Below are 15,430 nucleotides of genomic sequence, written 5' to 3'. Positions count from 1 at the left end.
TTGCCACCTCTTGCTCAGCACAGCTGCCCCTTGGGCCTCTCCCTGGTAAGGAAGACGCTGTCCGTAAGAGCAGAGTCAAGGACGCTTTCCTGGGGTTGCCCTCAGCACCAGGACGCTCTCACTGCAGACAAAGCGGGCAGCCCACAGTGCACCAGGGTGACGGCCCCTGCACCTGCACCCACACCCCGCGTGGAGCCTGCGGCACCCCGTCACCCCCAGGCAGGTCTCTGCACCTGCACCCACACCCCAGGTGGACCCCGCGGCACCCTGTCACCCCCAGGCAGGTCTCTGCACCTGCACCCACACCCCACGTGGACCCTGCGGCACCCCGTCACCCCCAGGCAGGTCTCTGCACCTGCACCTGCACCCACACCCCACGTGGACCCTGCGGCACCCCGTCACCCCCAGGCAGGTCTCTGCACCTGCACCCACACCCCGTGTGGACCCCACAGAGCCCCATCACCCCCAGGCAGGTCTCTGCACCTGCACCCACACCCCGTGTGGACCCCACAGAGCCCCGTCACCCCCAGGAAGCCTCTCTGTACTAACCCCATGCCGGCCGCGCCCTCGTCTTACCTGGCCGCTTCACAGTGACTTCTGTGCGCCCCGAAACCTCCTCGGCCAGCTTGTACCAGGCATAGTTGGGGCTCAGCAGCCACTCCTCCACGTGGCAGTAGTAGCTGCCACTGTCACTGACCTCGGCCCTCTGCACGGTGAGGCTGAACAAGCCCCCAGACACGTGCCTCTCGAACTGCAGCCGGGGCCTCAGGCCCTCCTCCTCGGCATAGGTGCCGTACTCAAAGGCGGAGCTGTGGGTGGTTTTCAGGATGAGCTTCCCGTCGGCATCCGAGGGCTTATGCACGTACCAGAGCACCGCAAAGTGGGAGTTCGAGCTGGTCTGAGACTTAACTGAGCAGTTCAGCTGGATGGGCCTGTTTTCCACCAGAGTGAGGGTCCTCTTCGACTTGCTCACCTGCAGCTTTGTCACTGCAACGGAAAGGGGACGATTCAGCACAATCACTGCACACACCCGCCCAGGAACGTCCCCAGCCTCACGTGCGGCCTCCAGCCTGGTTTTGCCCTGCACGGTTCCGGGAGGGCCGGCCGCGGGCGGGCTTCCTTGGAAGCATGGCTCGGTGTGAGGGAGGCTGCACGGAGCCGGTTTTACCCCAACATCCCTCCACCTGTCTCCTCCCTGCTCCCCTCACCTGCACGCAGCCTCCAGGGGACCTAGCTGAAACTTCAATCATTTGCCTGCCTAGGAAGTTCAATGGCTGGCTCCCAACTGCTTGAGCTCATAAAGGAAAAAAAAAAAATTCCTTTTCACAGTACAAAGTCCCTCCAGGATTTGGCTCTTACCCAACTGCCCTCACTCATCTCAGTGACTCACCCCTGCAGCGCCCCCACCCCTCCCCAGCCCCCTGCACCTCCTCCTTGAGCTCTGGTCTCTGCTCAGCTGTCCTCTCTGCCTATGTCCTTCCACTATCTCCCTCCACACCCCCGATCCTTCTGTGCCCTCGTCCTTCCATGCCCCCTCTTTCCCTCCCATCCTACTGGGCCAGCAGCCCCTCTCTGCCCTGGCACCACGTCTTCTACATATCTTCCAGAAGTTTTTCCTTAGTCTCTCTTCCACCCTAGCCTCTGAGCGCCCTGTGGGTAGAGATCAAGGTTTTCCCTTGCAGTCTGCAAGTATTTTGAGTGTGCCCCTCCTGAATCTAATAAGTGCTAGGGATGCCCTGAAGAACACTGTCCTGCCTAGGGGATGTTCTCGTCACTGCACCCCCAGAGCCTGGCACAGCGCCTGGGCTATGGAAAAGCACTCAATCAGTGTCTGCTGGGATATGTGGGGGAGAGCATGTGAGAGAAATATGGTAGCAGGTAGTTCGGGGATTGCCGGGGTGATCTTCCTGGGGGCAGAGAGAGGGAGAGGGCAGAGAAGAAAATGCTGAGCAATGGGACAGAACGGAGCCACCTCCAGGGTCCTTCCGGAAGGGAGGGCAGACTCCGGAGTGCCACCCTACCTGCTAATTAATGGCTATGCTCGCCTTTGAGGTGGCAGGAAGCCAAGGTCGAATGACAAATATCTGACGTAGGTAATCTGGGATCATACCTACTCCATCTTTATTACACTTGGCTCTGCTTTCCCGCTACCGACCATCCTCTCCGTACTGAAAAAGTTTTAAAAAAGGAAGAAGACGTAACTCTGAATTCCCCCTGGGGAGCTATCAGTGCAAGCGCCTTTTCACACCCCAACTCAAATTTCTGAAAGCCGCAGACAGTCACTTGGATGCCCTGGTCCCGCACAGACAAACGTTGCGGATGGCGGGATCTGATACCCAACGCCATTACTGCAAAAGCCGCTCTAGGGACAAGAAACTCAGTGGTGAATCGGGTGGCACTCTTCACAAAGGACTGCTGGCTGAACTCACGTCCCCACAGACCTTCTCAAGCCATCAAGAACGCACCAACACGAGAGGACTCCCAGGTCCCACAGCCCACCCTTCTGGTTTCGTCTTTTGTTGGAGCCCAGTCTCCCGCGTTCTCCCTTCTTCAAACACACAGAGTCCTCCAGGGCACGCCGGGAATCCTGGGCAGGGTTTACCAGTCAGCTTCCAAGCTCAGCAAACTGGATGCACACGAGCTTGCCAGTCGACTTTTCAGATTGGATTCCGGCAATACTTAGAACACCCAGCTCCCTTTTCATTCCTTTCCAACCCAATTCACCGCATGCAAATGATATCTACATCAGCACAAATGATACCACCTGAATTATCTGGTTCTTGTCCAAGAAAACTGGGCTGTTCAGTGCAGAGTAGAAAGAGCTTTAAAATGTATTATTAATTGGGGCCAGATTATTTTTGCAAGTGTTACTAAGGAAACCTCAATTGCTATAGTAACTGCATATGTTAAACTGGAATCCTATGACTAAGCTTCAGTTCGGTCACATGGTCCCAGAGCAAGGATCCAAGGAAGAGAAATGTTTCAAAGGATTGCCATTTTTTTTTCTTTCTCTCCTTCCCATGTCAAAATATTGTGAAGTGTTGAAAAGCTGGAAAGAGAGGCATTTTTGAAATGTGGGGCATGCCTGACAGGTGGGCGAGGGGTCAGCTCCTATTCTATGCTCTGAATTCCCTCCCGCATCTCAAGGGCAGGGAGGACCTTCCCTGAAGCCCAGAGACCGCAGCCCCCACGACTAATTAGGAAGATCTGCCGAGTCCTGTCCAGTACTGCCCTGGGCATTGTGTCTGTCTACACCACCCTCCTCCACAGAGGCAGGGGGGGCCTGGGGGCCCTCAAGGCCCACAGGAATTTTCATCTGCATGATGACAGCACCTCACAGGAGTGCTGTACAGGTTAAACGCAACGGTCTATAGAAAGACTTTAGCGCAGAGCCTACTAGATCACAAACACGCGATCCATTTTCACTCTTCCCATTTCTTTTTGGTCTCTGGGTTCAGTCCCACGTTCAAAGCTCAACAGGACAACGGGTCAGACTGGCACATTTGCTACTGAAGTGCTCCCCTGGACCAGCAAGCAGCAGGGTCACCTGGGAACTTGTTAGAAATGCAGACTCTGGGACCCCCCCCCCCCACACTCCACACACCCCCCGGCGCCCCCCAGCCCACTGGCTCAGAATCTGCCTTTAACAAGATCCCTGGGTAATTCGTGTGCACCTTAAAGCCTGAGAAATCCTGGACGTGGCCCTGTGAGTGAGTGGATTTCGAGAGGCAACAACGTAGAGGTGAAAAAGGAAAGATGCTGGGGGCCAAGGCCAGGTTAATCCCCAACAGCGAGTCAGCAGGAGGAAGCGGCAGGAAGAGAGGATTCGGGGCGAGGTCCCCACCTGCCTCCCCACCTGCCTCCCCACCTGCCGGCACAGGCTCCAGTCACACCCTATCACACACGCTGCCTCCGGGGACACCTCAGGCTCCCAGAGCTGGGAGAGCTGTGCCCTGTTTGAGGGAGGGCCTCTATCTTTCTGCATCTGGAGGCTTTCCTTCCTAGGCCTCTCCTCAAATGGAATCGTGTGCTGTGGGTTTGAGAAGAGGACGCTGCGTTACAGCAAGGACGGGGTGGTAACAGGTGGGAGGCATCAGGAGGAAGGAGGGAGCCAGCTCAGAAGGGGCCCGCTGCACCAGCCGACCTACCCATTCTGCGGATTCTGCTTTGTACCTGTGCTCAGCACACACAACTTCCATTGGTAAAGGATTCCCTTACATCCAGCTAGAGCTGTTAATTACAAAAAAAAAAAAAATTTGTTTTTATTTCGGTGGGAGACAGAGAAAGCAGGCGAGCAGGGGAGTGGGGAAGAGGGAGAGAGAGAATCTTAAGCAGGTGCCATGTTCAGCACAGAGGCCGACACGGGACTCAGTCTCACAATCATGAGATCATGACCTGAGCCAAAATCAAGAGTCAGATGCTCAACCAAATAAGCCACTCAGGCACCCTGAGGTTAACTTTTTAAAGGCCTTTTCTTTCCTACTGAATTATTTAGAGGGCACTGAATGATCTGTGGTCCAAGCATTTGCTAAACAAACTAATAAAAGGATGACCAAATAAATATGTGATGGATCTTGTCTTGGAGGTATGGAATATAAAGGAAAGGCATTTAATCCTGACTGTGATGGGAGGGACAGCACATTTCAAAAAGCGTGTGACCTCTGAGCTCAGCCCTGAAAAACAAGTGACTAGGTGGGTGCTCCCCAGGCACAGGACGGGGGGAGAAAGGGCACCCAGGTGAGCGAAGGTGAGAACTTCTCTGTGCACCATTTTCAGGGAAGGGCAAGCAATCAATGCGGCAGGCAGATGAAGCGAGGGGCCTGGAGTGCGTGTCAGACGATGCCACCCCCCACCCCCCCGCTGGGGCTCCCAGCGGGCATCCGTGGCCTTCCCACAGTAGCATCACCTGGGCACCTACTGAGACCACTGAATCACAAACGCCACAGGGGAGGCCCAGCGACCTGCAGTCTCACAAGAGAAGCCACAGGTGTGGTGGTGAGGTGGCCACGGGAAACCCAGGGGACAGCAGCTTCTGTGCAGGGGGTGAGCAGAGGCCAGTGGTAGCAGGAAAGGAGACACAAGCCGTGAGGGAGGCGGGGGGCGGGGGGGAGAGAGAGGGAGAGAGAGAGAGAGAGAAGAGGCTGTGCTTTATTAAGGACATGTGACAATGATCATTTATGTTAGGCATTAGGGGGGTCAGCGGCTGGACAGCAGACGTTTGTCAACTTGCGAGAACCAAGTCAGCCAAGAAGAGAAAACTATGGGGGGGGGGGTGTGCCACCCTTTCTCAGAGAAGGAGATGGCAAAGGCACCTGCCAGTCAAGCAGTTACATCCTAAGCCCCTGCTCCTCTTCTCCCTGTGGCCAGGCCCCATTTGAGCCCCTAGAATCTGTGTCCAACCTCTCACACTTGGCCTGCATTCCAGCCTTCCTGCCTGCAGCCTCAGCCCCCGCCAGGGAGAGCTTCCTAAGCTGCAAACGGGAGCGTGTTGCTCCCAGCCAAGCAATAGCCCCACAACAGCAGTTTTCAACAGGGCAGCAAGGCCCCCAGGGACGCCGTGGAAACCTGTGGGCAGGTCTTTCCTGGTCACATTGATTGGGTAAGGGCTCTAGTCACATTTAATGGACGAGCGCCTGCGACAGGTGTAAAGCCACGTCTGGGATGGTTCTATGCAACAAAACTCTACCTCGTGTCCCGTGTGACTTTCTTTTTTTTTTTTTTCTTTTTTTTTCAACGTTTATTTATTTTTGGGACAGAGAGAGACAGAGCATGAATGGGGGAGGGGCAGAGAGAGAGGGAGACACAGAATCGGAAACAGGCTCCAGGCTCTGAGCCATCAGCCCAGAGCCTGACGCGGGGCTCGAACTCACGGACCGCGAGATCGTGACCTGGCTGAAGTCGGACGCTTAACCGACTGCACCACCCAGGCGCCCCCACCGTGTGACTTTCAAAGGACGTTCATATGGGTGAAAACTCTGTCCCTGAGCCTAGAACCTACATACGTTTCATTTTATTATCTCCGCAATACTTTTTTTTTTTCTTGGCATGGTTTTACTATACGCCAGGTAAATGAAGGAAGGGTTTTCCTTTGCTCTGTTCAGTGCTGCTGTAAGAGTTGCTCAGGATTTCGGACGCCCTGTCCAGGACAGCAACGCCCCTCGCACCGGCCGGTGTGCACAGGGACAGAGCCGCAGTGCCTCTGCCCGGGGTAGCCGACCCTGAGCACGTTACATGTTACAGCATGTTACAGCGCATCGTTTTATTATGAACCACCCTCTAAAAAATTCATCCTTTTTTCCACAATTTGGGGCACTGTGACAATTTTTAAAGATTATGTTGAGTAGGAATGTGAGATGGTCTAGGAATTTCATGTAGTAAAGGGACTGTTCTAGATTGTTATAAAAAGAAGTATATGATCTGAGCATGATGGGAACTCCTAACTGCTCGGTTTAGAACGTTCTTATTTAACAAATGTATATAATCCTCTCTACATGCTGAGCACTACTCTAAGCACTTCAGAAATGCTAACTACTTGCTCCCTACCAGACCTATGAAATAAGTATTATTAGTCCCAATTTACAGACACTTGCCCAAGGGCACACTGCTGACCAGTGGTAGAGCCAGGATTCAAAGTCAGGCTGCCTGGTGTGTCCGTGCTTTTAACCATCACATACGGTGACCCTCCATACTTCTGTGTATAAAAGGGGCTCCCCTAGGGGCACCTGGGTGGCTCAGTCGGTTAAGCGTCCGACTTCGGCTCAGGTCATGATCTCGCGCACCGTGGGTTCCAGCCCCACGTCAGGCTCTGTGCTGACAGCTCGGAGCCTGGAGCTGCTTCAGATTCTGTGTCTCCCTCTCTCTCTCTGCCCTTCCCCCCTCACGCTTTGTCTCTCTCTGTCTGTCAAAAATGAATGAACGTTTAAAAAAAATATATAAAAGGGGCTCCCCTGGCTCTCACCAACATACCTGGGGACAAACCCCTCCCTGACTCCATGCTTCACTCGTATCAAAACAAGCATGATGCTTCCTCCGTCCGTGATGTTCTCTGCACACACTCTGTTCTGAGCTGGAAACGTCCCACTGCCCGCCCCCACACATGCCGATTCCCTCCCTGGGCCCATCGGTCATACCCCAGGCCGGCTCTCTTGCACCCCTGTGACTCTTCCCTGTGCTTCCTTCCTCCCAGGCCCTCAGGACAGCCTTCCAGGCAGGGACTGGAGTCTGCAGCTGCAGCATGGAAACGGGCACACAGTAGGTGCTCAAATGTGCTTGTGGGCGGCAGTGGGAGGAAGGAGCAAGGAGAAAAGTAGCAAAGGTTTAGAAGCAGAAACAGCTAATTCGGGGTAACCCAGACATGCCCTGTCTCACCTGTCTGCAGACACAGCGGTGACCCTTTATGCAGGGCCTGCCAATTGGTACACCTGGCGTCACCATGACAACGAGGCCTGGAGGCTTGGGGGTGGGTGCTGGGGACTCCTCTAGGCGCCCTTGCACTCATGCTCACCGTCTCTGAGCACTTAGCAGGCAGAAGCCATAGGCTCGTGGCCTAGGAGGGGAACCCCAGGTTCTCCTGAAAGAAAGGAGGGGCCAATCCCACTTGGGATGAGGCAGCCTGTCACTTATCAGACTGTGACAAGGACAGCCACAGTTCGCATGCCCTGGACCCATGCAAGTCAAAGAAAAAGCCCTCAGCTCGCCCAATCTGCCAGGTCAGCAATAAGAAATTGGAGAAAACGGATTTGGCAGCATCCAGAGGGAGGGTATTAAATATTCATCCTGACTACCCATCAGTAAATCCCAGCAGAATACACCCACTGACAAGTCGGCTTTCTGCACTGGAGGCTGTCCTCCTGGAAGCTTGTTTATTGCTTTGTCAATCTGAATGTGCAATATTTAATAGCCAGACCAGGAGAGGGTCGTAAACGTTTGGAAAATGAGTGCTGACACTTCCCTTATTGCTTCCGTATTTAGGGATGTGTAATTGGAGGGTGTTTTTGGTGCGAAAGAAAATCAGAAGGAAGCAAAGCGATGCTTCGAAATTAAAAGAGAAAAGAATGGATTAAGAGCGAAGAATCGAATATGTTGAGCTGGCTTAAAGTCTTGCCTAAATGCCCCATGGGGGTCACACTCTGTGATCAATGAGAGTCAGGCTAAGCGAAATCAACAAAATCAGAGTGATGGCATTCCTTGAAGATTTCCTTGGGGATGTGCAGACGGAACAGGAAGCAGGTAAAAAGAATGGTCAGTGATGGATCCACAATCGACCGTGCCATCCAGCCAGAGATTTTAATGAATCAAATACCTGTGATGCGGTCAGGTCAGCAGGTGGCCCTGGCAAGGACCGGTCTGGGGCACAGACCACACAGAGCCCTCTGGGAGCAGATGACATCAGCAGTTAAAGGCTGATAAATGGACCAGCGTGACAGAGCCAGCACTCTCTAGGTTTCTCTCTGATTCTGCTGGAATAAGAATGTTTGACAAAATATTCTTAAAAGGGGGTGGGGAGTAAGAGCAGGAATAAGAAGCCATGTTTTGAGGGACAAGGAATGCAGGGAGGGGAGAGAGAAGAGAAGCCAGCACTGGATTTGAGCTCTGGTATCCCCAAGTCTTAGGGGCCATCTTGTGGCAGAAATCTGAAGAAACAGGGGAGTTAGGGGAAGCATAAATTACACCCCTATACCATCAGCAAACTGGAACCCGTATGGGTTTCTCATGACCCCAACGTCAAACAAATTTAAGTATCTGCTAAAGGGCATCAGCAATTCGAGGATGGTAAACCAGAGAGAGGAGACAGCAAATAAAAGTACTTGGTACCACAGAGGATTCCTGAGAAGAAACATAAAATAGTAACTGTCCAGAAAAATACGTAATATAATAAAATTAAGAGCTTCGATTCTGGAACCAGACTGCCTGTCTGGATTTGAATCTTGCTTCTGCCACTTATTAGGGATCACTGGGTAATTTATTTAACCGCTGTGTCAGTGTGCTCATCTATAAAGTGGATGAAACAGGACCCCCTCTCGGTGTTGCATGGGCTAAGAACCAAGCAAGCTATTACATATAAAGCACTCAGGATGGGGACGGACACACAAGAAATGCTCAATAAGTATCAGCTGCTACATCAGCGTTACTGTTACTGCTACAGCCACCTGTGCTGAGACCTCCATGCCAGCAATCTACAGAGAAATTCCTTCTATGAAGGAGGCTGTTAGCTGAATGCAAAAACATAATCTCTGACTACATGGCCTTCGAAAAAGTCAAAGTCTCCCTTTCACCCAGCCCCACGGCTTTTTAACAAGGCACACCTGGGTTCAAATCCCGACTTCCCACTCGCCACGCACTTGACTTGGCGAGTCAGAACCTCTCTGAGCCTCAGTTACTCCATTTATTAAATTTTTTAAAAATATTTATTTTTGAGACAGAGAGAGACAGGGTGTGAGCAGAGAGAGGGAGACAGAATCTGAAGCAGGCTCCAGACTCTGAGCTGTCAGCACAGAGCCCGATGCGGGACTGGAACTCACAAACCGCGAGATCATGACCTGAGCCGAAGTCGGACGCTCAACCGACTGAGCCATCCAGGCGCCCCCTCAGTTACTCCATTTATAAGCAAGCAACAGCTTCCTCCCAGGGTGGCGGTGCAGACAAAGGGGGCTGCATGCGCCACGTGTTGGACACGGTCAGCCCTCTGGTATCTTCCACCTCCACTTACCCCACACGGAAGTGCAGTACCCACCCAAGTGTGTGTGGGGGGGGGGAGGGGGGGGAGTAAACACGAACATGAGGCTCTTTGGAAAGCAGGAAGTGCTAACTGCATAAATATTTAATAAAGGACAGAATGTAACACTTAGAGGCATGAACTCTCCTCTGAGCCTCAGCCACTCCCTGGGCGGTGGCAGCAGCTACAGCACCCATGGGCTCTCGAGGCAGCCTCCAGGGGACCTCGAAAGTGCACCACTGCTCACCTCTGAGCAGAGGCCACACAACAAACAGCCGCTCCCAGGCCTCCCACGCCAGTGCTGCTCCTTCCCGCTTGACAGTGAAAAACACAAACCAGTTCAGAGCAAGGCACAGAGACCCGGAGACAGCCCTCCACCGCCTGGCTCTCCGGCGACATCCTCCCCCCCCAGCCCCGGGAGGAATGACATGGCTGGCATCTGGAAGTCGGGGAGACTGAGACCACCAGCAGCTGCACCTCAGTTTTCCCAAGCCAGTTGGCTGCTACCACGCCTCTGACGCACCGAGAGGCCTTGGTTTCTCCACGGAGAAACCAAAATGGGGATACAAACATCCACATCATTTCACTGTTGGTGATGAATGGTTAAGAAGAATGTAAGTGCTAAGCCCACAGCCGGGCACCCGAGAGCTAACTTCACACATAGTTTTCCCTTATTCTCTTTAGTAACACCATAAATGAACCAGAATCCAAAGAACTCAAACCTTTGATGAGCTGTCCTCAGCCTTCCCTTACGTGCTCCAGCCTTAGAGTCCAAATAGGAATGGAAACAAGCAGGAGTTAGCAATCGATTCAAAAAGGCAATGTCAGGCAAGGTCCTGGGGTCAGCGCGAACCCTACCTTTCTACAGCCGTGGAACCATGTTGATGGGCTCCATGGCTCACAACACCGACCCTGAGGGCCAGAGGAGACCACAAATGCACAATTACAATCAGAATGTCCTAGTCAGTAAGGCGGCCACGTGTGTCCCTAGGCGTTTCCACAACAAGGGGTCACACAAAATGGGGTCTCTGCTTAACCCTCCATTAACCCAAAAATCCACTTAAGCAGCATAGCCTCTTCCCTAAGCTTCCGCTTGCCCAGGCTCAGGTTCTAATTGGCCAAGGAACGGTCCCATCATTTTTACAAGTTGCTTGTTCCAAACTTTGGTACAGAACAGGATTTTTTTTTTTAATTAAAAAAATTTTTTTTAAAATTTTTTTTTAACGTTTATTTATTTTTGAGACAGAGAGAGACAGAGCATGAACGGGGGAGGGTCAGAGAGAGAGGGAGACACAGAATCTGAAACAGGCTCCAGGCTCTGAGCTGTCAGCACAGAGCCCCACGCGGGGCTTGAACTCACGGAGTGCAAGATCATGACCTGAGCCGAAGTCGTCTGCTTAACTGACTGAGCCACCCAGGCGCCCCCAAATTTTTTTATTTTATTTTAGAGAAAGAGAGTCTGCAAGTGGGGGAGAGGGGCAGAGAGAGAAAGAGAGAGAGAATCTTAAGCAGACTCCATGCTCAGTGTGGAGCCCGACGTGGGGCTCTATCCCAGGACTCTGCGATCATGACCTGAGCCGAAATCAAGAGTCAGATACTCTACCGACTGAGCCACCCCGGCACCTCCGAAAGAGGGCTTTTCACAGGGTTAGAAGAGGCCAAGGGTAAACTCAGACAATACCCCCCCATGTAACCTCACGTTGCTGAAAACAACACCGTGACCATCTCACATGGCGGAGCAGACCAGGTCAGGTACGAACCATGGCTGTGAGTGGGCAGAAGAATCCTCTTTGCAAGGGGTTCAAACCACCTTTGCAAAGTGGGTGGGTCACAGAGTCAGAAAAACGTCTTTGCAAAGTCACCTCTCATCCAACCCACGCTTCGCCGTGTAGGTGCATGTGCCCCACTGTGCAGGGGCCTGGCAATGGCAGAGACGCTGAGCAGCCTGGGCTCCACACCACAGCTGCTTCCAACCAAGCAGGAGAGGGGACGGACACCGGGGGGCCCATCAAAGCACATACACCTGACCCCTCCCCCGCATTAGGAAAAGCGCCCAATGACGGAGTGGTTGCAGGACACCCCCTGACCCAGGCTTCCCAAATTAGTGCGGCTTTACCAACGGCCGTGAAAGACTCCCCTCCGTGGGGAAAGGGAGCTCAAGGAGGAGGCCAGAGCCTGGCTCAGGGAATCAGCATGGGAGAGACAGACAGACACGGGTTCAAACCCCGGCTCTGCCATTTACCAGCTACGTGACCCTAGGGTAGCCACTTCCTCTTTCCTGGGGTTGTGAAATTCTCATAAAACCATCGACCCTAAGCACCTGCCACGAGGCAGTTACTCCGTTAAGTGCCTCACATGTTCCCTCTCCCGTTTCACGTTCCTTGTCTGCCAACAGGGAACAGTGTACCTCCTCCAGGCTGCTGTGGAAAGGGTTTTAGGAGACGGCGTGATGTCAAGAGACCAGAGTCTAAAAAGACATGACAAGTTAAAGTGGTCTGTAATCCCTGACTGGATCCTGGTTTGGAAGGGGAAAAAAAAAAAAAGCTACCAAGGACATTATTGGGACAACGGGGGAAATGCTGGTAACATGCCGTCATCGTGTGGAACTCTGGGGGGTGACAGTGGTGTCGTGGTTGCACAGGAGTGTGTCCTCATTCTTATGAGACACACACGGAAGTACTGAGGAGGAACAGTCCCAAGCCCTGCAACCCCCCCCTCAAATGGTTCAGAGACAACAGCACAAAAACCAGAGGGAAAACAAGCACAGCAAGACCTTAACCGCTGGCCGTCGAGACAAGGGAACGGGATTCTTGCGGCTACCTACAGGCTGGAAATTTCTCGAGCCACAAAGTTGGGAAATGGAAGTAGCCCCGCCGGGGGCCCCACGTGTGCGCCGCCCTCCCCCCGGCCGCGTGCCGGGCGCCCCCCCTCCCCCCCGGGCCCCCTGACCTGGCTGCAGCACCCTGATCTCCAGCAGGTTGGAGGTCCGCTCCGCCAGCCGCGTCCAGGAGTTGTTGTAGTTCTTCCGCCACAGCTCAGCCACGCACTGGTACTTGCCCGCCTCTGTGTCGCTGGCCCGGCTGATGCTCAGGCGCACGTTGTTGCTGGACTCGGCCTTCTCGATGGCCGTTCGGGTCCGGAAGCTGGAGGACCTGTCCCCCCACTGGACCCCCCCGTCCCGGGTGAAGGTCACCAGGTCGTGAAACTCGATGGTGCCAACTGGCTGGAACCGCCAGGTCACGGACACGGGGACCCGGGCTGGGTAATGGGGTTTGATGATGCACTGCAGGTCAAAGGAGTCGCTGTAGGTCACGCCTGGCGTGCGCGAGATGGCTGTGACCGCAAAGCCCATTTCTGGAGAGAGAGCAGAGAGACTCCAGCTAGGGGAGACACGAGGATTTCTCAGGGCGGTGTGCGGCAGGGGTGGGGCTGTGGGCCAAGCTAGCGGCACAGAACCGAGGCTCCGGCTCTCTCCTGATGCCCAGGCCAGATCACTTTAGCTCGCATTTAGCACGAGCCCAAAAGACCCCATACACAGAGGCCAGAGGCAAAGCTCCTCAAGCAGCACTTAGCAAACCCTTCCTGATGAAACTTTCATGTCGCTCTGCCTCCCATCAGCCCTTGCCAGGATTGAGGATATGTAGGCAGAGCCATTCCTACAGATTTGGGGATCCCATGCTGAAACAGGAGAAAAAAGCCCTCAAGCCAACGTCATTCACTGCCTGCAAGGTGGACACTTCCCCACCCCCTCCCCCCCGACGCCTCCTCTGCTTGGCCCGCAAGGCACTGGAGCTAGACAAGGAGGAGGCAGAGGATGTGTCCCTGTTCCCCGGGCCAAGCAGTACAGGCTTGCTCACCAGTTCCTTTTCCACTTTCTTTGTGAAATGCAGGGAAGATGGGCAGTGAGGGACCCACAGCAGGTGCGCTGACCTTGAGCAGGTGGGGAACTGGGTGAGGTGAGCTTCTGCAGTTACAGCAGGCTGCCCCCTACTGACGGCAGCAGGCTGATCCCAGATACCGACTCCTCAGTGGGCGCTATGCGAGTTCCTTCACCTTGAAACACTACTTAATATTAACACACTGGTTATGATCATAAGACTGCGAACAGCCAGGGTTTACTGAGTGCGGTGTGCCAGGCGTGGGGCCAACTGCTGTGTTTCCACCACACGTCACTGTGTCCTCAAAATGACCTTGTAGGACAAGAAGGCATCTCATCCATTTCTTACAGACAAGGAAGAGGCACAGAGAGGTTAAATAAACTGCCCGCGATCAAGCAGCCAGGAAATGGCAGAGTCAGGGGTCTTATCTGGCGGTTTTACCCATGGGAAGTGGTTAAAGGCACAGACCCTAGAGCCAGAGGCCCGACTTCGATCTTTCTAAGCTGTGTGACAACAAGTTACTTCACTTCTCTCTGCCTTGATTTCCCCATCTGTAAAACGGGTCCTCGTGAAGATTAAGTGAGTTAATATTTGCAACGTATTTGGAAGACTGAATTAATATTTGCAACATATGAGGAATGGCATAGTACCTGGCACACGCTATATTTCACTAAATATGTAAAGGGACAAAGTAGACACAAAGAAAAGTACTTTCAATTCTGTAGGGAAAAGACTACGCACAAAATGAATCTTTGGGCTTCAGGTGAGGAGGTTAAGTCAGCAAGTAAGTGGAAATAATTTGCTGAAAACTCCCGATCTTCAATTTGGATTTCATAAGCTTCTTTATGCCTCCTTAAAAAAAAAATTTAAGACCCAGAGACCCATCCTTAAACATTAAGTAGTTGTGATAGTCACTTGTGCCCCTGTGTGCAGAATATGTTGCCATGAGAGTGGCAGGATACGGGACTTTAGGGATAGGACATTCCCAGTGTTCCTGGCCCCAGCATCCAAAGATGTCAGCCCAAGAAGAGAGAGCTTCTCCAAGCAAATGACTCTGTCCAGGGCTGACAGAGCACACGCCATGATCGTGGTGCACAGAGCACCGAATTTACTTTAACTGAACGCTCATAATGGCCCACGTGCGACTGGAGGATGTTCCTGTCTGCTGTCTCAGCTGGGTACCTGAGAGTGAACCATACCTGACCCCGTCAATATGAAAACACGTGTGTGTCACTATTTAGACTGAAAGGCAACCTGACCCCACAGTGCCCCCCACTCTTCCCTGCCACAACTGCTTGGGTCTCCCTGATTACGGCTTTGGCCAGAGGCACCCCAGGGGTAGAGAACAGGTAAGCAGAACCAAGCCCGGGATCCCAGGTCAGAGCCCGTGGTGACCCTGACTACGGAAACCACAGACATATGATGAGTATGACAGACGTCAGGGGGATAACCTAAGAGAAGCTATCCTGACCGCTCCTTGGACATTCCTAACCTCGCAGGGTGGGGAAAAGGACTGTTACTGGACATCCGGACATTTCCACAGGTCCACACTGGTGCTGAGCACTGGCCCGGGGACTGAGCTCATCAGCAAACTCAGCCACTGGACAAAGTTTCTAAAGTGAGAAAGCTGAGCAATGCAATTACTACACGAAGCAGGCCAATCTTTGGGATTAAGCTTTTAGAACAAGAAGTGTAATTCTAATCTTGGGTGAGAATACAGTACTCTGTTGAGGGCAAAACCAGCGGGGGCTGCCATCTTTCCTGGGGTGTCAGCTCTAGCTAGGAAGTCAATGGGCAACATGGTCCCAGGGAGTGGGATACATGGTCACCGAGGACA

General features: G+C 53.2%; 1 protein-coding gene across 3 annotated transcripts in view; it reads right to left on the bottom strand.

The window, feature by feature from the left end:
• The window catches only part of IGSF3 (immunoglobulin superfamily member 3), a 93,614-nt gene that overhangs the window by 12,168 nt on the left and 66,016 nt on the right, over positions 1-15,430 (bottom strand). For all 3 annotated transcript variants that reach the window (XM_047871838.1, XM_047871840.1, XM_047871839.1), the window contains 2 exons: positions 12,665-13,069; positions 577-987 (listed from right to left, as the gene is read on the bottom strand). In XM_047871838.1, the coding sequence (XP_047727794.1) occupies positions 577-987; positions 12,665-13,069 (816 nt within the window). The remainder of the gene's footprint in view (positions 1-576; positions 988-12,664; positions 13,070-15,430) is intronic.

The sequence above is a fragment of the Prionailurus viverrinus genome, chromosome C1 (assembly GCF_022837055.1).
Source record: "Prionailurus viverrinus isolate Anna chromosome C1, UM_Priviv_1.0, whole genome shotgun sequence".
Lineage (NCBI taxonomy): Eukaryota > Metazoa > Chordata > Mammalia > Carnivora > Felidae > Prionailurus > Prionailurus viverrinus.
Note: the sequence above shows the minus strand (reverse complement) of the source record. Positions and strands in the feature narration are given on the sequence as shown.